This window comes from Augochlora pura, chromosome 2 (assembly GCF_028453695.1).
Source record: "Augochlora pura isolate Apur16 chromosome 2, APUR_v2.2.1, whole genome shotgun sequence".
Taxonomy (NCBI): Eukaryota; Metazoa; Arthropoda; class Insecta; order Hymenoptera; family Halictidae; genus Augochlora; species Augochlora pura.
In genome coordinates, this window is record NC_135773.1 from 21,120,441 (window position 1) to 21,146,946 (window position 26,506).

The following is a 26,506-nucleotide window of genomic DNA, read 5'->3' on the forward strand; positions in this document are numbered from 1 at the left end:
ACTTATCGTTACAAATTACAAGCTATTATATTATATCCAATGTACACTCCGATAGTCACACATCGACTTCGATCTCGACATCCTCTTCCTCTTCCGAAACAGTCTTTTCTGTAGCACTTTTCGTATTATCCTTCGTTAATTTCCTAGTTGCATCCTTCTGCGTGTCGGGATTGGAAAGAGTGGCAGTGTCGCTGTCTTTCGTGTGCCGCCACTTCATTCGTCGATTTTGAAACCAGACCTTCACCTAAAAATATCAATTACTTTGTCACTTATAACCTCCTGTTTTATGCTAACACGTGACTTTATTATTTCGATTGGTTTTCTAAAACAAAAATCTGAGTTCAATGAAAAGTTTCGATCGTTTCGTTTCAATTCAATTGGTATAGTATGTATTTTACATTGATATTTGATGGTTAATCGTCGACGAAGAAGTATTAAAAAGTTCAGAAGATAGTGGATTAGTTAATGAATATCGTTTCAGAATCAATACAGAAATTAATAAAAGAATTAATAAAAAATTTACTCTTTGATAAAAACTTTCTATCACGTTCCAAAATAATCTTCGTATTAACAAAGTTCTTATTTAAAAAATTGTTATGGATGAAAATGTTGGTATAAGTCACATGAATGATTTACAAATGCATAAAACGCACTTTGTTGCATAGAATAGAGGCACCGTAAGTCAGCGAAATTATTTTAGATTTCTAGTTAAAATAGCTTCGAAAGGGATGATGACATTACCTGCGCGTCCGTCAATCCCAACGTCGCTGCAAGTTGCCTCCTGTCCGGTTTCGTTATGTACTTTTGCAAGGTGAATCGCCTCTCTAATCCTTTCCTCTGCAACGAACTGAAAACTGCTCTCGACCACGATCTTTTCCGTCTCGTACTCGCGTCGGGTTGATTGTTCTGTGTCGCGGTCGATGTTATTGGAGCTGCGAGTCGAAGCACATTTAATTACAATAAATATTAAAACATTTTAAGCACACAGAAACGTAATTTACAGATCATAGAAACAGCTGCACTGTACAAACTATTGCAAAAAATATATATATATATTGTTAAATTTGAGAAAATCTACTGAAGCTATTATCAATAATAATATACATATTTCTATTTAAAAAACTCTAAAACATCGTTACGCATAAAAATTATATTTCTTAAACTCTCAATAAAAAATATATTTTTATGTTCTAAAAAATTTAATGGAACTTCCTACGTAAGAATTGTTTTTCTTAAAAAATCATCTATCCGTCATCTTACTTATTTAAATATATATGCGTCCATAGAACGTTATTTTATTTCACCGACGTTATAATCTTCACAGTTACTATAAAATCATTATATACAAGTCAAGGTTATGTGAACAATAAAAGCAATAGTAAGAAAATCATTCGTGCAACCGGCTATATAATATCGTTCTCTTAAATAATAGAGGAGAGGCATCGCTTCTATTCACGACGTGGAATCGTACGGGGGCGTGTATTCGTCGCGGCGCGCAGAACGAAGATCACAAATTAGAGGAGGATGCGACGCGATGTAAACGGTAGCTTAAGCTGGCGGGTGTCTGTTTCAACAGATCCTAGCCCCGAACAAGAGGCCCCCGCGATTGGGTACTTCTGGCTGATTTACAGCCCTACAGAATGTATACAACATGTGTACGAATTTAAACAGTGCGGTTCCCTCTCCGGTTGGTACGGTCCTACCAAATGAATTGGACGGGCAAGATCATAGTTATTTCGGGAGAACGCGCTTTCGCGTGCGCTCGCCGAAGGTGTGCAACCACGATCGACGTTATCCCTAATTTCGCCTCATTGACTGAATTAATTTCACCTGGGCAAATATATGTTTGAAAATATACTATATATATTTTCTATGTTATATATATTATTATATTATTTATACTATATACATTATTTTTAAATATACTATATATATTAAATATAATAAATATACATAGGACGGTCGTTGGAGTAATTATAATTGTTTAAAAATTATGGAGGTGGTATTTAATGATCGATTTACATTTACATTATATTAATATAAAAAATTTTGTTGGAATTTTTTAAATCTCGGCAACTAATTTTTCTCAAATTTTCATTATAGACTTAAAAGTGAAGATAAGTGAGTTTTTCATCTTTTGTCATTCCAAGTAATAGCAAAGCTTTTCTAAAAAAAAGAAAGTTTAAAAGATATGATTTTAAAAGATTCAAGTAATTTTAAAAACATATTGCATCTCAAAAAATGTTTTGATCAAAAACGAAAAAGAATCATACACTTTAGTATAACATTTTTTAAGTATTTAGGCTGTTCGACGTATATTATTTCGAATGAAATGAATGGTAATAAATGATCAAGAGTGCCAACTAGTTTATAATTCATCCACAAGGACGTTGAATTGTCGTGATCGAGCATCCTCGATATTCGAGGGAGCTCAGGCGATTAAAGAGAAATTTTCGTGCTTTAACTAACCGAGCAGGGGTCGCGCGACGAAACCGCTGTTTACGCGGCGTGTAAACCAACGGTGGCACTTAAGATGTCGTTTAAACACGGACAGGAAACACGAGAATACGCTGCCGCGTAAATATTTTGCCCTACTTGCTGCCGGAGAGTATTCCGGAGAGACAAGAACGGTGACCCATATGGTCGCATTTGTTAATGACGCAACACGTTCGTTTCACGACCGTTCAGGACGCAACGACAACGATTTCCGCTACTAGAAGATCATCGGGAAGCCTAAACGACCGCGAACTGGGGGGTCTTTGAATTATCGATTAGCCGGCTCGATCCGTTCGCGCGACTATTAATTGCTAGATCTAACAATAGATACCAATTGATGAGAAAGTCAATACGTTTCGTTAAACAAAACTGTATATTCTGACAGATAAACTTCGGTTGATTCTAATCGCTTTGCTCTGTCATTTTTATCGAAACTATCCTCGATAATATCATATACTGTTTGTAGTTCCATCGATGTCAATAAATATTATAAATAAATATCTTGCAAGCTGATAAATATCAAACGAACTTGACCTGTCATTGCAGGGTTGTTAAAGTCATTCTTCAATTCTATTTTAATCTTGCTAATTATTATTTTCTAGCAGATTGCAGATATGCTTATCAAAAATAAAAAAAATTCTAATTTGTATAGAATGCTAAATAAAAGATGATTTGATTATAAAATGAATATCTTGCAAGCAAATAAATATCAAGAAAATGTGACTTGTCATTGCAAGGTAGTTAAAGTTATTTTTTAATTCTATGTTAATCTTGCTTATTGTTATTTTGTAACAGATTGCAGATATACTTATCAAAAATAACAAACAAATTCTAGTTCATATAAAATGCTAAATAAAAGATGATTATACCGCGTGTTTTGTATATTGTTGACAAAATTATATAAACTGAATGCGAAAGAGTAGAAACGTTTAATGAATTTGAAGATACTGTTGACCTATTCTGAAACTGTTAAAATTATTTAGTGAAGAAGCACGCGGCTTTTATATTTCGCAATTGATAGACGCTATTTTTAGTTTGCATAAAAATACAGAAACTAGGACACCAATCGAAAATGAACATTATTTTTTTCATGAACAGTCTGAGGATCTTTATACAAATTTCTGTTTTCGTACTTCATTTTATGTAAACTTTTATCGACGGACTGAAACAGGAAAATCTTTAAAATTATTATACGAATTTCTGTTTTCGTATTTCATTCTATGTAAACTTTTATCGGCAGATTGAAATAGGAAAATCTTTAAAATTATTATACTTTCTGTTTTCGTACTTCATTTTATGTAAACTTTTATCGACGGACTGAAACAGGAAAATCTTTAAAATTATTATACGAATTTCTGTTTTCGTATTTCATTTTATGTAAACTTTTATGAACTGATTGAAACAGGAAAATCTTTAAAAAAATAGTTGGATGGTTTGGTTTAAATATAAAATTGGAATAGTTGGATTGAATGGCTTCTAATCAAGTCCTTAATTATCTAATCAGGCCCTTAATAATGTAATCAAGTCATCGACTATCTAAGCAGGACCTTAACTAGCTAATCAAGTCCTTAATTATGTAATCAAGTCCTCAACTATCTAAGCAGGTCCTTAACTATCTAATAAAGTCCTTAATAACGTAATCAAGTCTTCAACTAGCTAACCAGGTCCTCAACTATCTAATCAGGTCCTTAAGTATCTAATAAAGTCCTTAATTATGTAATCAAGTCCTCAACTATCTAATAAAATCCTTAACAATGTAATCAAGTCCTCAACTATCTAATCAGGTCCTTAAGTATCTAATAAAGTCCTTAATTATGTAATCAAGTCCTCAACTATCTAATAAAATCCTTAACAATGTAATCAAGTCCTCAACTATCTAATCAGGTCCTTAACAATCTAATAAAATCCTCAATTATCTAATCAAATCCTTAACTATCTAGTCAAGTCATTACTAACCTAATCAAGACAGTAACTCTACAATGAAGACAGACAGTATCTGTTCTACCAAGATAATCGTAAAGTCAATTAAACAACGAAACACTTACGCCTAGGAACAGGTCGCAGCGGGGCAGGCCGATAAATATTTCCATAATTCTCGATGATTCCGTTCCCATGATTAGCATTACTATAACTCCCATGGACCGTCGTCTGACCGTAGGTGAACGGCGGGTAGATGCGAAGGGCCTCGCACCTGACGCAACTCCCCGGGCAAGGGCACCTCACCGTCGAGAATTGCACCGGAAGCGGCCTGAGTACATCTTTCGAAATTTGCGGAATCTTTACTGATCTATCGTTCGCGCCGACATCAATTACAACAACAATTAAAAGAAGAATTATCAACGGATCACAGAATCGAACACCGTTCCCCCGTTCTCTCACCTGTCTTTCTCGACGAGATCTCGTCCGACAATATCCGCTCCACGCCGAACTTCAACTGCCTCGAACAGTTCGTCGCGTCCACGACCCGGTTTATTACCTCGTTCATCATTGTCCCCTCCGAGATACTCGGACAATTATCGTCCGATAATTGTCAGCGACAATTACAGCGACAACTATTAAAGCGATATCACGCTTTGCACTTCGAACAAATTTACGAGCGCGTATCGGCCCGCGTCACTCGGATCCCGCACATTTTACCGCGACCGGAAACAACTTGCTTCCTCGACTACGTTCGAACGAGTTTTTCATAAAGGATCGTGAGGAGGTAATAATCGCAGCGGCGCGAGACGCGGATGACGGGACAGTTAAAGAACGACTTTCACGGAAGTACATAAGAATGAACGAGCGGGGCCGCGTGTGTTCCTGCCATGTTCCGACGGAGATTTTCGTGTAGAAAAAAAGAAAAATCATCGGAGCTCGCGGCGATATCGGCCGCGTGGATTGGTCCGCGCGCGGACGCCGTAGGCGTGTCCCGAAGAAGATTGGTCCCTGAAAGATGATGAGCCCCGAGGCCAGGGTTGCGAGACTCCATGGTGCGTCGCTCGCAACAATTCCGCTTCCCGACGCGCTCTCCGCCGAGTAAATATTATAAAACCGGGCGCGGGGGGAGTAACGTAAATATAACCCCGTTCGTAAATCATCGCGGGGAAATAATAAATAACCCTTGTACTTTGGGAATTTTAAACGAAAACTGGGGACGGATGTTGTCGAAACCGCGGAGAGATGAAGCTGTTACTCCATTTTGAACGTTTCATTGTCATAGTTTGATTATAATGTAAGTAATCGATACGGTTAAATACAAGGTATAGATAGTATACATAAACTTAATGATAAAAACCATGACGACTTATACTATACAAGTTAATAATGAAATCTATCGAAGAACCATTGTCAAATCGTAAATCACGTGTTCGCCGAGTTTTAAACCATTTAACCCTTAAATGCATGATGATGTATATTTACATCAGTGTTTTCTTCCGTACATAATTTCTAAACGGTAATTCGAACACAGTATGTTTTACTTTTAATAGGTGCTAAAAATATCTATCATAGTTTTTGAACGCAAACTTTCATGATGACATTTTTTTTTTCTTTATTTTTCCCTTAATCTATATTTAAGTAACTACTTGTTTCAATTTATTGTATTTAAAAAGGAAAAATCATGCATTTAAGGGTTAATTCATCGCTCGTGAACATACCTCTCATACACGCGTGCGCGATAATCTATCGATAATCTAGCGTAAACTGTGAAAATTATAAATCGAAATACCAAAATGAAGACGATACTCTTTCCATCCTTTGTGTACTCCTGGTATCGATAAAAATGTCTGGCGTACATTCCAAAGAAACATGGTGGCTACAAATTTCAACATAGATACAAAAAATAACAATGATCCCAGGAATTCGTTTAAAACGGATATCCATAGTTTAATCATACGTCTTTGCTTGTATCGTTAACGTCGATTAAATATTTCCAACAATCGAGGGCTTGATCAGATTCTGATCTTAATTGTTGCAACATTTATCAACGTTTGCCGGAGCATTTCTTTTTCATTTAGCAGCGGGTTTACGTTTTCGCGGATTAACGTCGTGGGCGGAACAGTTTTCGGCACGTAGCGATGATTTAAAATCCCGAAAGGCCGCGGTGAAAAAATATAGAAACGATGAAGTTCTGAAAAATGTTACTCGGGCTATACATATCCGTGGAATAATAGCATAGAGACGTACGGCCGATGATATCTCTGGTAGCCATATGGTTATCTTTGCATGCAGACTTTCCGAGTATACAGTCACTTAGGTGTTTATTTGAAGAGCCATGTTTGAAGCAGCCTCTCTACCCACACGCCAAGAATATTCTTCGGGATATGTACACACCGTGATCCTCTATTCGATTTTATTAGGTTTTAGGATTTTCGTGAGTCCGCCGGATCGTGATAATCGAACCTTTAATTGAGTCGATCGGGTATCACGGTGTCTTGATCCGGTTTAATGTATGGCACGTATGGCACTTCCCCATTCTACGGCGATATTAATTGAAACGGGGAAAGGTGGCGCGTCAATTACCTCTTGTTAAGTCTATTTTACATCTTACCGTTTTTCACGTGGTCATTTGTAATTTTTATAGCTTGCAAGAACACGTCGACTAAATTTTAATTTTTAAAGAAAAGTTATATTTTGAAACGTACTATTGTCATTGCAATAATCGGTATTAATAAGTATATTTTAAAAGTCATATCTCTTGAAATTATATCTTTTAAAATCATATCTTTTAAAATTATATCTCTTAAAATCATATCTTTTAAAATTATATCTTTTAAAATTATATCTCTTAAAATCATATCGTTTAAAATTATACCTCTTAAAATCATATCTTTTAAAATTACATCTCTTAAAATCATAACTCTTAAAATTATATCTTTAAAAATCACATCTTTTAAAATCATTTTCTTTATTCTAAATCATTTCATAACTTCCTATATTTCGTTCAGATTTTTATAGTAACCATAACCAGATTTATTCACAAATTTTGAATTCAAATGTATCAATCGTGTATCATTGATATTAAAAATTATTGTGTTCCTTTATTTTACCCTTCATATCGCTGTTGCTATAAATTACAACTCGTTTCATCTATTCTATCAAGCAGACAGTAAAATATTAATAAATCGTTTACGGAAATACATGTTTAACCTTACACTCCATTTTGGATTACGTTTTCTTAAAATATCGACACGGGTGAGTATTCATTTTCTAGTCTCGTACACGGCATAAGACCGCGACAACATGATCATTCCTTGATAAAGCTTGTCGATCTCGAAGTTGTTCTCCGTGGGATCGAAGACGTGCCGCTTCGGCCGTATGTAGCTCTGCAGCCCCTGTAGATTCTGAAACGCAGAATCACTTCGTTACTTCGAATCGGAACGTTTCCCCGGGTTTCGGGAAAATGACGTAATTTTTCACGCAATTTCCAGCGGCGCCGCGCGAAGTTTGTTTTTCAACAGCGGCGCATGTTTTCCGAGACCGTATCAAGAAAGATCGGAATCGTTCACCTTCGAAACGCTACCTGGTATCGACGAAATGTCGCTCTGTTGGAGAACTAGGCGAGAAAACCTAACCTCTAAGAAATAATAAGCCATCTACTATTATTTTAATAAAAACTGGAAAAAGCATTTAAATGCATTCTCGGAGATAAAAAAGTGACGATCGATGCTATGGAACGAGATTGAGTGATGTTAAAATAAATCTGACTTCCGGTAAGCCTGAAGCTTGCTAAAATATTAATAATTCATTTTCCAGTGCAACAAATGAAATTGAAATTCTATATTAATTCGTTGTGATTAATCCATCGTAAATGATTTCTTAATAATTAGCGTGAATATTTTTTTAACTCCAAAAATTACATATTTTACATATGTATACGGTACATATTTTACATATGTATACGGTACATATTTTATATATGTATACAGTACATGTTTTACATATATATACAGTGCATATTTACGCAGATATTTGTACTGCTTAAATGAATTATCTATTTAATTATATTTATACTATGATAATAAATTAACCGTTGCACAGCATTAAATGACGTTCTTTTTAACAATCTTGAGATTCCATATTTATTTAAAAACGTCAGTAAATTATTCATAGATACGTCTAGCGTAGATAATTGGCAATCATCGGTCCAATAGATGGAAGAAAACCGCGGCTGGCGAACTCTTAAAAGAGTTTATGAAATATCAATTTTGGGGAACGATTACCGAACGGACAGCCGGCTGAAAAATAATATACAAAGAGAGCTTACCGACAGAACGATCACATTCCCGTTGTTCATGCCCCCGGAGTTTCGGCGAATCGCCATTATTATGAGCGTGAGCAAATAGCCGCCGAATGCGAGGAACGAGAGCGCAGTTACAGCCAGCTGGAATATTTTCGAGATCTTCGTATCTCCTTTGCCTTTCTCCTCGTAGTGGTCGCCTCGTCTCAACGGCCTCCCATTGTTCCTTTTAACGTTCATCTTCAATGGAAGCGCCATCGGCAACGAAACCGATAACGTTCTACTCGATGCCTCGTCGTCGTCGTCGTCGTCGTCGAAGATATCTACGGGTAAACCATTCCACAGCAAATTCCAAACACTTGAGAAATCGAACTATGAACAATAGTTGAGGAGATTTCAAAATATTCATTGCCGTGAAGATAAAAAAGTATTCAGCGCTTTAACGCGTTTACTGCTGAAGAATTGTTGTTCAGAAAATCCCACGAAACTGAGGGAATTAGTGAAATGGTAGGTTAAAGTGTAACACAATAATTAGTAGACAAAACACCTAATTATATCAATTGTTTCACGAATATCGAGTTTTTATTGTATTAACTAGGAAACTCCATTCGGCGGACCTAAAATACTGCCATTAGTTTTTATTGTTCTTTTGACTTGAAAAAATTAAATTCAAATACCTCGAAAACAATATATTTCTGAAAGAAATGTTAAGTATATATATTTATTTATTTCAGCGTCACGGTCAAGAAATTGGACTTGGTTTACTAACACCTAACAATACACTACTATCTTAACCTTTCATTCTTTACACTCAAAATCAATTCTCAACTGATCATTATATATCCGACATAACTATATATCCCAGTAATTATACCATATTCTGAATTATCTTCAGAGAATCGTACATTTCTCAAAAAGTTGCGCTACAACAAATCAATTCCCCATTACTCGCTAATAAACTTTAATGTCTAGTGATATACTAGAATCACGATGCCTCCCGGGAGGAGACAACGAAAGGGTTGATAACGGCCCTCGAGGACTCACCTCCATCGTCTCCGAGCATATTCTTGATGTGGATCAGTTCGCTCATCGGCAATTCGATGAGACCGCGGACCTCGTCCGCGTACAAAGTCGTCCGATTCGCAGACGCGACATCCAAACAAGAAAACACGAATAAAACGAATGCTGCGGAAATAAGTGGTCCGCCGCCGGTGCTCCCAAACCTGGCGGGTTTGAGAACGTTTTACAAATAATCCGGACACGTGGAGATTACGCCGCGCAGATTCTTACCCCGTCTTCATATTAAATTCTATTTCGAGCGGCGACACTTTCGGCGAAACTTCCAAGGAGTCCTTCCTGATCTCGAGCGAACAGGATGCGGGCTACTTCGAGAAACGACTGTGTGTCCTCCGAGTCGCGGGATCTAGTTATTCTCGTGGTTGGCCGACGAAGCGAGAAGAGTCCCCGTCGTCGGTCACCATAGCGTGAACGGTAACGTTATGTACTCAGCGGAATGGAAATGAGTAATTAACACCCGTTATGGGCGGCTCCGTTGTAATTTTCAGTAGCGCTGGAACTCCCATAGAGAGGACACCATGCCGAAAATTCTGTGCGCTTTGATCTGTGTCCTCGGTTTTTCTGTCGTCGACACGGTGCAACAAAAAGATGGTGAGTTGTAATTAAACGGGCATGTAATGTAATTTACAATTTAAATAGGCATGTTCTCTGTCAACTGTGTTCTCTGTCTCTGTGTAATTAATATCGTAAGTTTTGCTTTGATCTCGTAACTGAATTGCTCTGATTTTATATAAATTCTATGGTTGCTAATTGTGAAAGAATTAGCGTCACCTATATGTAACCAACGCGGCGTTCAAAGTGTTATTCTTTGTGTTTCTTCGAAGCTCGTTTTGTCCAAAAGAGTTCAAATAATGTGGGAACAATGGTTGTTGGATAATACGTTAGAAACTCGGAGCAATGTTAAGGAATTTTTGGGATAGCCTAGAGCGCAAGAACCTGAGGTAAAAATTGCATAGATTTGAATTGCACAGACATTGATTGCATAGACTTTAGTTGAAACTTTAAAGACTTTAATATATAAATGCAGACTTTAAAATGTTCGGAAACATTTGCGAAAGTTTCGTGTCGATTGCAGGTGTGCTGGAGAAAATAAAAGCAGGATTGGAGTACGCGACGAATTACCTGGAAACAGCGAAGGATATAGCCGATCTAGTGGCCAAAAGTTTAGGCAAGAAGCAAAAAGAGAGGCGAGGCGAAGACGAGGACAAGAACAAGGCAGGTTTCGTGCCGTCGGACGTGATGTCCGCGTTTTTCCGGATGATCGGCCTCGATTCGCAAAAAGTTACGGCGATTGTCGTCAACAGTGTAATATTTCTTGCTCAAATGGTAATTAATTATTGCACAACCATCTACCACGTATTTAATAATTGCATCTTAATCCCCAGAAGCTAATCAATAGCATTTTTAACGCGTCAGCTATATACGCGGTTCGACAATTTTCTACTAAATAATAATTTCAAACTTGTCGCTTTATATTAATGCCAATAATTTATTCGATTATGAGTAAAAATAGTACTTGCATGCGAACAATTTTTTATGAAATTTCCTTTTGGATTTTAATGTGATTATATATCGTGTTGAATGCCGAATATCAACCGTTGAACTTCAGACGTACAAATTCGTGTTCATCTGTTCAGATTAGTTCGCTGTTCGAGTTGAAACCGCCGAAAGAAAATATCGCGAGGGATGCGAACGACGAGGACGAAATGTCCAACTGGAATCCAGCCGACATGATCATGGAAAGCAAGAACGAAAAGGTTCGAAAAAACGAGAAAACGCTGATAAAATAATTGCACTAATAATACATAATAATTATATACATAGTAATAAAAATATACATAATAATAATAATAATAATATACGTAGTAATAAAAATATACATAATAATAATAATAATATACATAGTAATAAAAATATTCATAATAATTGTGTTGACTAAAAAAATTTGTTTCCGAAAGATCCAACGATTGATCGAGCAAGCGTACGACGAAAAGCTGCCGAACCAGTTGATGGAAAGGATAGACGGCGTCGATTCCGCTTGCGTGAAGCTGCTGCTATGCAAAACCTCGCCGGTGATTAAGGCCGCGCAGAATTTCCTGAAGAATAAGGTGCAGGTCGAACCTTACCGAATGACAGCGTGGCTGCCCAGCAAGGACGATTTCGAGGAGAACAGCGACCAGTGCGATCACACTCACGTGGATTGCAATTTGCATTCCTAACGTGTATTAAATCGGCCTGCAGATTATGTGCTAAAAAATGATCGAAAACTGGGGCCATTTAGTCTCGGGGAATTTTGAAAGGATTGAAACGAAACAAAAATCTACTCACCTGAAAAATCACGTTCCATTTCGATCATATTCGATTTACAAGAAATGGAAACGAGAACAATGAGTCCTTCGAAATCATTCTTAGCGATACAAAGGATATCATTTTTTTCGTCCTTTGCGCTTTAAATTTTGTCTGATCGTTATCTATTTACAAAGCAGTAGGTAACGCTTTAAGGAAAATATAAATTATAAAATAATACACAAAAAATGAGTAAAAATAATATATAAAATATAAATATAAAACGTTAAGAATAATTGGTCTGCTAAATGTTAAAGAATTATATTTATACAGATATATGAAATAAAAAGTATTAACGTGAAAGTAACATAACAATACTGTCCAACAAATTTTAACTTTCTTTAGATTCTTTAATATCTAATTATATTAAATGATCCTTGTAGAGAGTCATTTCCCAAACACGAATCTAAAAATGAAATTCTTGTGTTATTGTTAGTTCTTGAAAAATTCGAATTTTTCTAAAGACGTCTTTTTTAAATTAAAATAAAATAGGAAGGTTTAATTGGTCTGAAAAGATCGAGTTACGCTTCCTGGAGGTCTAATTTTTAATACATACATATATATTAACCCTTTGCACTCGGTCGTCCCCTCTCAGGGGACATCGTAATTCTAGTATATGACTAAACATTAAAGTTTAATAGCGATTTGCAACTATCTCTCGATGTCTACAAATTCATATAAATCGAATATTATCATAAAAATATTATATATACATATACATATATAAATATATATCGTATACTATATAATAATATAAATGTTTATAAGGGCTGGTAGGTAACATCCACGATGGCGCCGAATGCAAAAGGTTAAAAATCAAGTAGTCTGCAAGGATCTAGAGAAGAAATCGTCTGCGAGTAGAGTAATGATTTATAGACCATATATATTTGCGTCCATACAAATATATACTATATTACAGAATATACAAGGTAGTCCAAAAATGAATTTACCGAATCTTGTACGTCATAATGCCTCCCTTATCATACACATGCTTGTCGTGGAACGAAAAAAAAACCGAAGAGAACGTAGCGGATTTCAGTCGACTCCCCTCCGCGTATACTCGACATTCGTTTGAACGAAATTCTGCGACGATCGAAGCATCGGCTCGGCTTAACTCCGATCATCGCCGGAATGGACAAGTCGATCGCTCCATCGATCGCTCGATCCTTGCGAGCAACGCGTTCGCCTCTCGCCCCGATCCGCGGAACGTCTCGTCGACGAGGAAAAACGCTTCCGCGAACTGTATTGTGCGAGGAGCTTGACACATGCAGCGACGCAACAAGAGAAACGCAATTAAACTCGAAAATATATTATCTGTAAACTAATGGCTTTTTTTTCTCACACTCTTCGTTTCCCACCTCGCTTCGCCGTTCGAACGAACACGCGGGGAGGGTGCTCCGCGTTCTAGCGTCGAACAAACGCAACATAGTCGGACGTAATATCGTTCGTTTACGAGGAAGATACTTGTACGATTCGCAAGGACGGTGCTAATAGAAAACCACTACGATCTGGGATTAACGATCGTCCCAACAAAAATAGTCTATCCGCGTTACCCTTTACCGACACACGAGCACGGCCGTCGCCGGAGCGATCGTCGTCGCCAACGATGGACGCCGATCGCCGCGGCGGCGGCGACGGCCATCAAACAATAACGAACGGAATATATATAACAACGACCGTAACAACAAAGAACAACTTTCGAGTAACAACTACGTAAAAACGAGGAGGTGACGCGGGGGATCGCCGCGTGATCCACGGTGAACCACGGTGAACCACGGTGAACCACGGTGGCCGCGATCAGCCGTGGATCCGACGAGCGTGTAGAACCACGGCGTTCCGGTATAAAATGATCGGTCGTTTCTACGCTATACATCTAACGAGATCTGGATTATTGCGAGATACATCATGCTTCGGAGTACGGTAGATCGCTAGAAACCACTAAAAACCATCCGCGATCGAGTAACGATGGAGTAAATTGAACCGCCTCTGGGTTGCCGGACCGAGCCAGAAACGTATTTGGCATTACATCGCCCTCTACTCTGTCCCTGTAAATATCGTAGTACGCATTTGTGTGTATGTGTATATGTCTCTGTGTGTGTGTTTGTTTGTGTGTGTATGTGTAATTATGATTAAGAGTGTCTGATAATTACGAAACTTTGGCAATCGAGAGACATTGTCGTGGCGAAACGTAGCGAGGTTTCGCGCTCGCGCGCGCGCGCGGTTCAACTTCGATGCTCGAGAAGCGATCGGACTCTCTCGTTGCTTCGATCGGCCCTCCCCCAAAAAGTCTTGCGAGTCTCGTTTACAAATTAATTTTGATTGGCTGCGATCACATTCCGCGTTTTTTGGGGAAAACGTGGGAGAGGGCCGGACCGTGGACCGACGCTTCCCGTTCGTCGAGGAACCGGCGCCGGGTCGATCAACATTCACGTAAAACGTATTCGAAGTCGGCTATACGTATATCGTGGTTAGCGTATAGGTTAGTTAGAGATACGTACAATTACAGTCTCCTCGCGCACGCGGGATAAATTCGTTCTCGAAAATATATATAAAGGATCAACAGACTGTGTTCGGGGAGGAGGAACCAGCGAGCCCCGTATACCGAGGCGTACGGGCACCGTGGAATACTTATTTACAAAAAGAACGCGCACCCGAAGGGCCCCCGTAGTGTGGCCGACCGAACACGGCACTGCTGGGAACGTTCGGCGTTTCTTGAAATCAAGCTCGTTGGGTTTCCTTTGAACAGTGAAAACGCTGCGACGATCTTGGAAGTAGTTTATGAGAATATTCGTCGCGCGATGCTTGTAAAATAATCGATCTATTATTTGTTAGGCTGCGGATGTTTGTGCGAAGAGAAAGTTGTTCGAATCAGTTGCGAGGAACAAGATTCGTATAAAAATCAGTTTCCTCTTTTGATCATTCTAATAAATGGAGATAAATGTATAATGTCTTTAAATTCACTTAATGTCTTTAAATTTACTTAATGTCTTTAAGTTCACTTAATGTCTTTAAATTAAAATGATTAAATATAATTAAAATAATATCTTTAAATTCATATAATGTCTTTGTTGCTTGGAATTTTATCTTGTCTTTTTTATCGCGAATACAGAAAATTCGCAGTCTACTTGTCGCAGTTAAGATGTGATCATGTGATCAGTTTCAGCGAAATTCAACTATCTGTTTCCTCTATACGCGAGAATTTTAATTGTTTAAGTCAGAAATGACATAACCTTCCTGATAAAATATAACCAGGTATACGCACGATTATTTATCTTTTTATTTATCAATTCTTTGCAACACATTTTTTATTCGTTCTTGATACGTTAATATTCCTATAGGCTTTAATAAAAACTGACAATTTAATTTAGTTATCAGACATCAATTTTTCGAGTCTGGGTCCGAATAGACCCCGCGTTCAATTATTAACGAACGAAGGAAATGAGTCTCTGAATTAAAAAGCTCGTATATGCCTTAATAGACATAATTTCGTTTTTCTCTCGTTCTTTTCGAGTCGATGATACGATCACTATGATCAGATAAATTCAACGAATTTTTCTGAATATTTGTCACCAGATTAAACACATCTCAACTGCAACAGTGAATAAATTTACAGATTGCGTTCGCTGCTCGAGAAATTCCCAAGAATGTTAATAAATCTCAAAAAAAGTATGTAACCCATTTAAAACGAAATTATAAATAAAATCTGATCCGTTAAGTTGATAAACCACTTGCCAGACGAGGCATTACATTGTTCAGTATGCCGCGGCCAACAACAGATCGCGTCGCAGCGAGGAGAAGGGGTTGTCACAATTCCCGTCTCGGTCGGTCAAACTATCGCATTCCACGCGGGGATCGCTCGCACACACGCCCTGTTCCCAGATCCACATTCAGACTTGGCGAGTCCAGTGACTTTCTCATTCGTCGTTCTTCAGCGAGACGCTTTTGCTCGATCAGCGGAACGAACGTCGCGCGACGCTGTCACGCGGTTCGCGTCGTTCGAGCCGCGGTTCGCTCGTGCAGAGATTCTTCCGAGGCGCGCCACCTTTGGTCCGAGCTTCTTTCAAAAGTGTCGCGCGGACACGCGGAACTCGACGAACCCTATCACACCCGTAGCCGGGGGTAGAGTTACTCTAATCGTAGTGACTCTACGTGCACGTTACAGTCTTGATTGTTGATACAGGCGAATAGATGAACAGAACTCGTTAGGAACAAGCGGATGTGAGGCTTATCAGACCGGCCTAGGCCAGAACGAGCACGATTCTCAGACTTAATCTAACGACGATTCGACAGGAAACTCGCTTCCAAATGACACGATGCTGATTTGGTCAGTGATTCACGCCGAGGCATTCCGTCAAATAAATAACTAGCTTAGGAACGTAGAAAACACGACGCCGGTGTCCGAAGAGCAGCGAGAGTACCATCGGGCTTGTTCGTTGAAAGAAATACAAAACGAATTACAGCTAATTTGAAAATTGAAGAAACAGGAACGAAAACTTTTGATCCGACGAAGAAAGATTGAAGTTCGTGGATAAAATCGATGGATCATTGAAACAATAAATATCTGTTGACAAACTGTCGCTGCTCGTAGGACACCCTATATATATAATTAAATTGAATACGACACTGTGCAATCAGTTTTAAGAACGTGCCGGACTTCGCGTCAACAAAACGGGCGACTAAATCTCCTCGCAATTATCAACGAAACGATTAACTCTCGACTAAAAACTACTCGAAACAATGGATGGGAATGTCGTGATCGATGACGATCGCTGGACCGTGGATCTTCCCGCGATTCCTCGTGTTCGCGTTAATTGTTTGACGAGGTAAACGCGCGAAGGTCCACGGTTCGGCGATCGATATAATCGGGAAAGAAATCCTTGCACGAATCCCGACGAACTATGACGATAGGCATTCCGTCTTTCTTACGTCTAATGAATTCGATCTCTACGATTGATTAACGTCGTATTAAAGAACCTCCAAAGTGATCTAACTCCGTCGCGAAATCACACAGACTATTTTTGGTATACACGAAACAGCTCGATGGGGTTTCAGTTTCGCGTCGCGCGAGACGCGTAGGACAATCGTATCATTTCATGCGACACGGTCGACATTTGGAAACGAATTTTTGTATGCCAGCGCACGGTGGCGCCCCCCTCAGAGGGTCGCCTGGCCCGGCGTGATCAGGTCGGTGTTCTCGACGCGGGCCTGTCGCAGCCAGTCCCTCAGGTTCCATGTTCGTTCCATCAGGTTCGAGGTGGTCTTCTCGACGGTGCCGACGCTGGTCGTGAAGCCGCTGTTAGGACCGTATTGGGCGATTATGTTCTGCGTGGTCGCGGCCGGCGGTTGCGCAGCTGTCAGTTGGGACAAGATGTTCGACTGTATATTCGGAGTACCAAATGTTCCTGTAAAATATAAACCGTATTAACCTTTCAAGCGCGGCTGGATTACGCTCGAATGAAATTTTTCGTAACCAAATTACCATTTTTCTTAATATATCATTTTTTTTAGTACAGCTATATATATTGGGTTGGGGAACAAGTTCGTAGCGTTTTTATATTTTCTTTTATTTCGCAACGATTCGTTGCTGTTTGACAAAGTGTATAATGTTCATACGATAGAGCTGTTTCTGCTCTAGAAAACTGTGCACATTTTTATGCCATCGTACTGTTCACTCACGTTGAAAATTAGCCTTGCTTAAGTCGTCGTATCGGCACATTACAGTGTACGATAAATACATCAACGAAAATGCATGCTAGAACAGAAATGCTAAATACGTATATTTCGTTCTAGCATACCTGAGTGCGTTTGAAAGAACCCCATTTACCAATAAAAACATTGATACGTTGTTTCAGGCAGGTGTGGCACATTTAAACGAACGAGAGATCACTGCCGATCCGTCGATGGAGAAGAGTATGTCGATAGAATAATATGAATGATCGCTTGAACTCGATGGTTACCGTAACATGGATAAAGATCGAAAAATGTAAAAAAAAGAAAGAAGAAGAAACAGAGGGTAAACGAACGATGTGAAGACATGTTCACTGACCTTGAACACTATTCGGCTGCGCGGCGAGATGGTGGAATCGTAGCCATCGCAAATAAGAGTACATCAGTGTTGGGGGCGGCGGCACGTTACTGTCCTGCCGTTTGCTCAGGACGCCCCAGATCTCACGTATTTCCGAATTTAGGTTTTCCAGGCTTGCGATGATTTCCGTCGACTCCTGGTAGTGATCCGGTTTGTCTGAATACGGGGGGCGGGATCATGACACAAAACCGAAAAATAAACATGTGTGCGGATGAACGTTAATAACCGGGTAGTCGTCGTCTGGCCGCTAAGCGATGCAGACGAAAGCCACACCGTGGATGATTTAAAGAAACGAATCGAACTGAGGCGGGCGCATCGAACGAATGACGAAACGGAAAAGAGAACAGCGACGGTGACGGAGCGGGGTCTGGTGATACACGGGGGTATTGGCGTCGTGTTCGTTCGCTCACCTATGAACGGGTCCGTTCCCAGATCAGTGGAGCTGAAGCCGCTGCTCGCGCTAGACATATCGCTCAAAGTTAATTCGTCGTTTCTTGTTGAAGTCGCGTCGTTCTCGTTCCGTCTTGCGCTGGCAACTCTCTCCAGCGTTTGCTCTAAGTGTCTCAAATGTATCACCTTCTCCCCGAGCAGGCTTTTCGTGCGGTGCAAACTCACTTCCACATCTGATAGCTCGCGTTCTTCCTGCAATACGACGGCGGACTCGATTAAATCGTCGTCGCGGTTTCCTCGCTAGATCGATCGTCGATTCGCTATTTATACCTTGTCTTGTCTAAAATTACTGTCATCTGTGAGATGAAAATTCAACAATAGCATTGTAATGGTAACAGTAGCAGTAACATTATTGTGACGTTATTATTTGGTACACGACTAGAGTGTTAATTAATAACTAGACTACGAATCTTTATTGATTCCAATAAATTATGGATTTAAAATAAAACTTTAGAAATTTTAATGAATCGAAAATTATACGTAAATGTTCTTATGTAATATTTTAATTCTTTTCAGTTTCACCGTACCACTCTTATTATTAATTATAAATATATTAATCATAAAATCCGCAGTCTATTGATAATCGTCGCATGAACTGCGCATGCTACTGTTACTACAAATATGTGGAAATACACGTGCAATGTTCCGGTATACTAGAGCTATATTTTTTCAAATTTTCGATTACTCTAAGATTACTCTAAGGGGTTGACTTTCTCTCCTTTAACAAGAACAACAATCGATAAGAAAAGTACACATCGAATACTGTTGCGACAACCTCGGGAAACGTCGTTCATAGTCCGCGAGTTTACCTGAACTAATTGTTCTAGGGTGGCACGTGCGCTGCTTTGCTTCCAAGCTCTCTGCCGTCCCTGAAAAGCGGTCTCTTGGTCTCGGAGCGCCTCCTGCGCCCTCCTCACGGAGTCCCTCTCGACGTGGATACGATGCCGGAAGAATTCCAGCTCCGAAGAGGCGTTCGCCGGCGCTAAAAAATCGAGCAGATCTCTTTTCGGTGTCGTCGAGACGAGCCCCAGCGTGAACCGTTCGTGAAAGCCGCGTGCGAGAAACGTGGTGAGGAAAAGAAAGAGGGAGAAGAGAGGGAGAGAGAGAGAGAGAGAAAGAGGAAGAAAGGTAGATAGTTAGAAAGGAAACAGCAACGAACACGGTGCGCTAAGGAGAAACGAAACTCTGTGCACTTACGAGCGAGTTGAGGAGTGTAAGCCGTTAGCCAAAGTAAAGTCTATAGATGCCTGGGGAATAAATAAATGCCATATTCATAAACGTAAAAGATCAACGAGCAATTGACGGGCTGTAACAGTAAAAGAATCTTAGAAGAAGAAGAAGGAGAAACAAGCGAGCAAGAAAGTAAGAAGCTCTCGGAATCCGAGAAACTCGAGCGTTCGAGACTTAGATGTACTCGAAAGGTAGCTAATTATAGTGTTCTACAAAATAATTCATGCGTAACACGATGTAAACTGAACGGGGCGAATGGAGAGCTCGACGGCATTCGTCAACATTCACCTTTGTCTTGGAAAGGATATCGCAAGGTGTAGGCCGTTTCATTGCTAGGAAGCTGATCACCGAGATCTTCGAGCTTCTCTAGCTGCTTCCTGATATTCTCGACCGGATTGTCGGGATTGTTGTTGTTGTTGTTGCTGTTGTTGGCGGCGCTCGAGCTGACCCTGACTGCGCTGGCCGTTCTCTTTCCGATGCTCTTCTTTTTCCTGATCATCATCATGTTCGCGTTCGTCTCGCTGGCGGTGGTCGTGTCGTCGGACTCGAATTTCGCGGCGGTCTTCGTGTTGGTGGCCGTGGCCGGCTTCTGGCAGCCCGAGGCGGTCTTCTGCGAGCTGGACGCGTCCGCTTCCGGCTGATCCTCGGGCTGGTGCTCGGCCGCGGGCTGAGCCTCCTGCGGCTTTCCGTTTCGCGTCGTAGAGCTAGACCGCGTGTTCCTCACCGGGGTACTGCGAGCACGATTTAAGGCCTATAGCCAGACATTAGGACGATTCGCATGAACGTGAGAGAGTACCTTCACAGTGTATTCCCCATTGGATGCGTGAGAGCGTCAAGGACCGGCGAAATTCTATGGTCTGTGATGGTATCGTAACACGTTCGCCGTCGCAGCGGCATATCACGGCTGCCGCCTCAGCAGCGTCAAGATGCAAACACGTCCTCGCTATCGTCCCTAATAATAAAACGTTCGGGCTATTCATCCGTGACCGTATCTCGTCGTTAATCGTCTGTTAAGTACTGTTAATTCCATTCCCATTTGCTTTCGGTTACGGGCACGCGCGTTAGATTCGTTTAACCACTGGCTGAGATACCGGCGAATGTGTTAATAAGAAAGCTCCACCACAGGCACAGTCTGAGAGCGTTAGCTAATATGTACATACTAGTGCGAGACTTATTTGTTAGCGCTGATCATTGATTTAGCTGGTAACGGGGCTGGGGGGTTTGATGACGAATTTTGCTCGGGTGATTCGCTACTGAGAGACATATCTATCGAATTATGGTGCGCCTTGTCGAAGGAGACACATGAAATATGTTACAAAGTCCGTATATTCGGGGTACGACAAAGTGACACTGACTGTGAAGGTACTGAGGCAGTGATGAGATAAATGTATGTGCAAGAACTTAACGTTAGTACATTTAACATGGTCGAGGGTTACTTGCTGGAATACACGTGGTACTCGAACAGTGTCCACTGTACAAACTTTGTTCTTTACAGATCGTATTATTCTGAGACGTTGGCGAGCAATTGAAATACCCAGTGTATTTGATTAGTAGGCGGGAGGCATGCTTGTTAATCATTACAAATAGCTAAATATATCTACGAATGCTCTACGCTCTAAGGCACTGTACAACGCGTCAACCATTTGCCGTTTAATCGGTCTCTTCCTTCTCTTATCTGTCATCCGAATCCGCGTACTTGGTAGTTACACCACTGTCGAATCAGCTCATCTTAACACATTGTACGCGGGACACGAGTTAGTTCCTATTTCATATAAAAACGTATTTTCGTATAAAAGCGTCTGCATAAATCAGTCTTCGTGAAAATGTGACTGACGGCGGAAAGACATTTAAGAAATACGTCATAACTGGCTAAACGAAGTCTAATAAAGGTTCGTTGCGTCCAATAAATTTTCTAAAACTCCCACGTCTATTTTTTTTTTCGCGTCACGATTATTTGAAAAAGAAGCAAGCGTTAATGTGCGTTTTAAGATCGACAACGGGGATCGGCGCGTTCCGGGTATGTACTCGGTACAGCAATTGGTTGGCTCACGTGTTTTTTTTCTTTTCATGGGATCGGACATCAAGTTCGACTCACTTTTGTTCCGACGACTCGGTTATATCGGTTCTGGTCCTGGTGGACGTAGACCTCTCCGTCTCGGAGGTCGTGTTGTACTCCGCCTTTCTCCAGCTCCTCCTCTCCACGGCCAGACGAACGTCGTTCTTCAGCTTCTTGTACTTCTCCCGCAGGGCCGTGTACTTGTCCTGCATCAGACGGTTCTCGGACCTCATCTTCTCGATGTCGACGCTCTCCTGTTGGAACGACCGTTGCTCGGCCAGCTTCCTCGTCTTGATCTCCACGGACCTGCCCGGCCACATGTCCCCTAAACGCTGCTTGTACACCTGCTGCTGGGCTACGGTCTCCTGAAACCGGCAGCAGACAAACCCCCGTCAGACATTGGCCCGTGGCAGGAGACGGGACGCCCATTCGTGAAAACCTTGGCAAACATCGAACGACAAACACCGGTCGGCCCCCGTGTTAATCCTCCTCCGCAACACGGTCGATCGACCATCCATCGTGATCCACGGATGCAACACAGTGATTACTTGCTAGGAATCGAACGTGGAACGGTGGAATCGTGTTGAGACTCATCCCTTGTCTATCGGGTCATACAGATTCACGTATGTATTATAGGTACAGACCCGTTCGTAAATGCTAGGATAAGTTTTATGCTAGGCGGACTATATACAGGCCCCGGGTCGAATCGATAATGTTCGTTCGTGAAGCGACGGACGCGGCCACCGTTTTCTTCTGGCACGACACCGGATATCCTGAGATTTATGAGCGGGAATGTAAAGTGTTAGAACACAGAGAGAGACTGCATATTTCGTATCAGTTTTATTATCTGATATCAGAGACAACTGTTAAGCCATAATCAGTAGTCTAATAGATTCATCTAGCTCGATACTTAATACTAGAGAGAAATTCACAATATTGTTGTTCTCCGCTAAATTTTACGAAGGCTGACTGAGGTAGCTGTATACGAATTTAAAGTTACATAATTGTTCATGCGATTAATGGTAAACGTTCGCGTTGGTAAGCTTATTAGAAATTTTTATACATAAATACTTTGGAAAAGTTGACGGTAACGTTCCTAATATTTTGGCACGCCCTCCGAGACTATTTATAGTGTATAAAATTGGCCGACCAGATAACGTTAATATTTGAAATTCTTGAAGGGGTTATGCTCATTTCGAGGTTTCAACAAATCCAGTAATCGAATGAAAAAACGACCGACATCGTACTATAAATTAATTAACAAAAATCAAAGTTGGTAGTTGTTTCGTTACCACACATTTTTGAAAACGATTAATGTCTCCCAGTAATAAAATAACGATTAATGTAAATTCTACTTGAGCATAACCTCTATAAAGGAATAAACACTTGGACAGTGAAAAAACTATATACTACTTTTTTATACTTTAATACGATATCGAGATTAACAGCCGTTTTATTGCGTAAAGCGTGCAGAATTATTGCCTTTAGACGAATGTCTGGTAAACCGTTTATCTCTTAAAAAGACGTGACAGCAAGTTAATAAATACGAGCCATTTCTTCGCCCCAGTGTTTATCCTGTTTGAGCTCGTTTCCATAATTCAACGATATTAGAAAAATAATAGTCTGCTCTATTAAAATACTATTCGGTATTCAGAAGATATGTGGAATATGCCGGTTCCGTAACGGCGCGTTGCACGGTTTATCGTTCCTTAAATTCTATCATTTCGGTATACATGATTCACGGTGAAACTGTCTTAAGGCTACACCAAGGCATATTCCGGACGTGCAGTTACACAATCGTGGACGAAACCGCGGTAACTGAATGACGAATCCATTAGCACCGAAGGAGCTCGGCGCGCGCGAGCGATTTTATTGCGTTCGCAGAAAGAAGTCGCGCGGGGCTAACGAGGTCTCTCCGCCGCGTACGAACCGCCTCGAGCCCCGGAGTTTAACTAGCCTGGTTGCATAACCACGGCAATCGTTTGATATCGCCCATAAATAACCTAATTTCCTTAAACAAGGATGGGTTCGAGGTAGCATTAGTGCCGTAGTCGCATCGTCGCGGCGCAAACGGAACGGGAGAATCGACGGGGTTGCGCAACGTAGGCCGCGCGCCACGCGGTCTCAAAGGTACTTAGAATAATAGGCATCGTCAGGTACTCACGTCGATCCGGAAATTACGCAGAATGTCTTCTAGGCACTTCTCGTGATCCTCCGTAATTTTCGTGATTTTCTCCCTCTGCCGTACCCAGAGCTCCGCGCGCAGATCGTCGAACTCTTTCTCCAGTTCCTTCTTCATCGCCTCGATCTTCTCGTTGTGTTGCTTCGTCAGCTCTATCTCGCTGAGCTTGGCGAGCTTCTCCTCGCCCAGGTCGCGCTCGTGTTCGTTCTCCAGCTTGCCGATCTCCTGGTTCCTCAACTCCAGCAGCTCCTTCTTCCTCTCGTCCAGTTCGATCTTCAAGTTCGTCAGAATCTCTTGCCTCTCCTTCTCGTAGCAGACCTCCAGCTCGGCCTTCACCTTCTTCAGATTCTCCATCCTCGCTTCGTCCATCTCTGCGATCAGCTGCTGAATCTCTCGTTCCTCCTGGAAACGTCGACAAGTTAATCAGAGTCCAACGAGAAAGGATTAACATTGTAATATAAGTTTTTACCTTCTGAGCCATATCGACCCTCAGCTTCTCCAGCCTGTCGTTCATATCCTTCTCCAGCAGCTCCTTCTGCGCCACGAAATCCTCCTCCAGGTCCCACCTCGTCTTCTCCAGCTTCTCCTCGTACTCTTTCTTCAGCATCTCGATGTCCTCCTCGTGCTCCTTCGTCAGCTGCGCCTTCGCCTGCTCGTAACCCTTCGTCCCGCCGCTGTCCCGCCCCGGATGATCCACGTCTTGTTGCACCTTCGACAAGTCGGACGTGTCGTCGTCGTCGGTCTGTCTCTCCTTCGAGAATCTAATCGCCGACTTCCTCGTCTTGCTCCTCCTGCGAACGTTCTTCACGTTGTCGATCTTGTTCGGTTGGTAGTCCAAGCTGCTTTCGATGGACACGCTGTCCCTCGACAGACTCTCGCGGGCCATCTGATCCCGGTGCTCGTTCTCGGTGACGTTCTGAACGACGAACCTCTTGCCGACGACTTTAGCGTTCTTCGTCAAGGACTCCGCCTTTTCCGAAGAGGAACTCTTCCCCGTGTCCTCGTCGGGCTTGTCCTCGGAGTCCTCTTTGGTCTCGGGGTCTTCCTTGTCGTCGAAGCTCTGGCCATCCGATCCTTCGGCGGACAAAACCGAGCCGGTGATCTTATTCGTCACCACCGCCGATATTCGAACGTTCTGCTCCTCCGATTCCGAATTCCAGTCCTCCTCCAGATACATGAACTTGATGTCCATCTCCTTCGATATGTCGAAACGCACGCTTTTACGCTCCTCGTCGGCTGGTCTGTCATCTGTCACACGCGAATTCAAGGTAAGTGCTTCATCTCGAGACATCAATTTTATTATGATTTATCGAACTTAAGAAATGCTATAAACAAGTGATTTTTCGATACCGTTTCGCTAATGATCGACAGACTGATTTTTTATGTTTCTCGCAATAGATAAGAGAGAGAAAAATATTGTATCATATTAGTAGATCACTTTAAAACGAATTTGGGATCTGAGAATTGTATAAACAGAGCATTAAGAACAGCAAATAAACTTAATAGAAAAATTCGACTGCAACTCTAGCCATTAAAACACACACTCTGTAATTTCTTCATGACGCACTCTTATATTGTACTTTTTAATTTATACGCATATTACATTAAATGTATTTCGGACTATGTATATGTACATCACCTCTATGTATCACAAAAGGGCCTTACTAGCCCGTTAATATAGAATAATAACAATATCTTTAGGAAATTTAACAGGTGAAAAATTGTGTGCCGATGTTCTTCAATTATTTGTCATTATTATGTGAAGGTTTTAAATCACACTTATTATTAATTGCTTCCGTAATCCTTTGCTGTACTTTAACGACTCTACCTCGTAGAGAAGATTTCTACTGTTCTTTTCAGTCAGAATAAAATTCGTTCACTTGCGATAATATTTAAGTGTTTAATTAATGTAAGCAGACGATAAATATCTGTTTTCTATCCTTCTAAGAACTGATTATAATCGAAATATTTCTAACGATTCTAACTGCGACGATGATACGAACAAGACAACTATCTTTGTCAAAGGAAATTGTTCGCTTCTATTTCTTAACCCTTTACCGACCGGTAGTATATAAATTGGTTTTTCCCCCGATCGGCAGCCTGTGAATCGGATGTTCGTAGTAATCATTAATTTTTTATCTATTATTAACACGTTGAGTGCCGCGTCAATCGCCGGTGACTGACACCAAGCTTCACATTCAAACCGCGTCAGTCATCGGTGACTGACAGTATAAAATATGATAATAAACTGAACAAATTTACCATTGTGAATCGCCTAACGTGTTTGATGAATGTCCATATAAGCATTCCCCTTCAAACAGAAATATCTTTCGCAACGATAAGAAACAATGGCCCTAATTTGTT

General features: G+C 40.8%; 4 protein-coding genes across 6 annotated transcripts in view; 1 reads left to right on the plus strand and 3 right to left on the minus strand.

The window, feature by feature from the left end:
- Positions 1-41: 41 nt before the first annotated feature.
- LOC144477523 (H2.0-like homeobox protein) lies at positions 42-4,981 on the minus strand. Its single transcript, XM_078195254.1, has 4 exons — positions 4,876-4,981; positions 4,542-4,754; positions 742-932; positions 42-244 (listed from the first exon to the last, which is right to left on the minus strand). The coding sequence occupies exons 1-4, from the start codon at positions 4,979-4,981 to the stop codon at positions 56-58; spliced, it is 699 nt and encodes a 232-aa protein (XP_078051380.1). The 3' UTR covers positions 42-55.
- A 2,663-nt stretch (positions 4,982-7,644) lies between these two features.
- On the minus strand, positions 7,645-10,123 carry LOC144476399 (uncharacterized). The gene is made up of 4 exons (XM_078193292.1): positions 10,007-10,123; positions 9,761-9,939; positions 8,744-9,039; positions 7,645-7,820 (listed from the first exon to the last, which is right to left on the minus strand). Exons 1-4 carry the CDS (start codon positions 10,015-10,017, stop codon positions 7,680-7,682), a joined length of 627 nt encoding a protein of 208 aa, XP_078049418.1. The 5' UTR covers positions 10,018-10,123; the 3' UTR covers positions 7,645-7,679.
- A 122-nt stretch (positions 10,124-10,245) lies between these two features.
- LOC144476402 (uncharacterized) lies at positions 10,246-12,222 on the plus strand. Its single transcript, XM_078193305.1, has 4 exons — positions 10,246-10,384; positions 10,869-11,119; positions 11,431-11,550; positions 11,752-12,222. The coding sequence occupies exons 1-4, from the start codon at positions 10,312-10,314 to the stop codon at positions 12,010-12,012; spliced, it is 705 nt and encodes a 234-aa protein (XP_078049431.1). The 5' UTR covers positions 10,246-10,311; the 3' UTR covers positions 12,013-12,222.
- A 780-nt stretch (positions 12,223-13,002) lies between these two features.
- Cep164 (centrosomal protein 164) overlaps positions 13,003-26,506 on the minus strand; it is a 28,465-nt gene continuing 14,961 nt past the window's right edge. The window contains exons 4-11 of one of the 3 annotated variants that reach the window (XM_078196594.1): positions 24,612-25,390; positions 24,125-24,544; positions 22,000-22,325; positions 20,193-20,635; positions 19,484-19,656; positions 18,635-18,866; positions 18,186-18,380; positions 13,003-17,541 (exon numbers count right to left, since the gene is read on the minus strand). In XM_078196594.1, the coding sequence (XP_078052720.1) occupies positions 17,294-17,541; positions 18,186-18,380; positions 18,635-18,866; positions 19,484-19,656; positions 20,193-20,635; positions 22,000-22,325; positions 24,125-24,544; positions 24,612-25,390 (2,816 nt within the window). In that variant the 3' untranslated portion in view covers positions 13,003-17,293. The remainder of the gene's footprint in view (positions 17,542-18,185; positions 18,381-18,634; positions 18,867-19,483; positions 19,657-20,192; positions 20,636-21,999; positions 22,326-24,124; positions 24,545-24,611; positions 25,391-26,506) is intronic. The other 2 variants (XR_013495367.1, XM_078196595.1) reach the window with 2 other exon arrangements.

Bases quoted from the DNA above. Each gene is read 5' to 3' on its own strand.
- LOC144476402 (XM_078193305.1), top strand. From the start codon at position 10,312: ATGCCGAAAATTCTGTGCGCTTTGATCTGTGTCCTCGGTTTTTCTGTC. The intron at 10,385-10,868 runs GTGAGTTGTAAT...TGTCGATTGCAG, and splicing joins CACGGTGCAACAAAAAGATG to GTGTGCTGGAGAAAATAAAA. The intron at 11,120-11,430 runs GTAATTAATTAT...TCATCTGTTCAG, and splicing joins TAATATTTCTTGCTCAAATG to ATTAGTTCGCTGTTCGAGTT.
- LOC144476399 (XM_078193292.1), bottom strand. The intron at 9,040-9,760 runs GTGAGTCCTCGA...GTTTACCCGTAG, and splicing joins TATGCTCGGAGACGATGGAG to ATATCTTCGACGACGACGAC. The intron at 7,821-8,743 runs GTAAGCTCTCTT...TCTGCGTTTCAG, and splicing joins GGAATGTGATCGTTCTGTCG to AATCTACAGGGGCTGCAGAG.
- LOC144477523 (XM_078195254.1), bottom strand. From the start codon at position 4,981: ATGAACGAGGTAATAAACCGGGTCGTGGACGCGACGAACTGTTCGAGG. The intron at 4,755-4,875 runs GTGAGAGAACGG...AAATTTCGAAAG, and splicing joins GATCTCGTCGAGAAAGACAG to ATGTACTCAGGCCGCTTCCG. The intron at 933-4,541 runs GTAAGTGTTTCG...TTCGACTCGCAG, and splicing joins GCTGCGACCTGTTCCTAGGC to CTCCAATAACATCGACCGCG.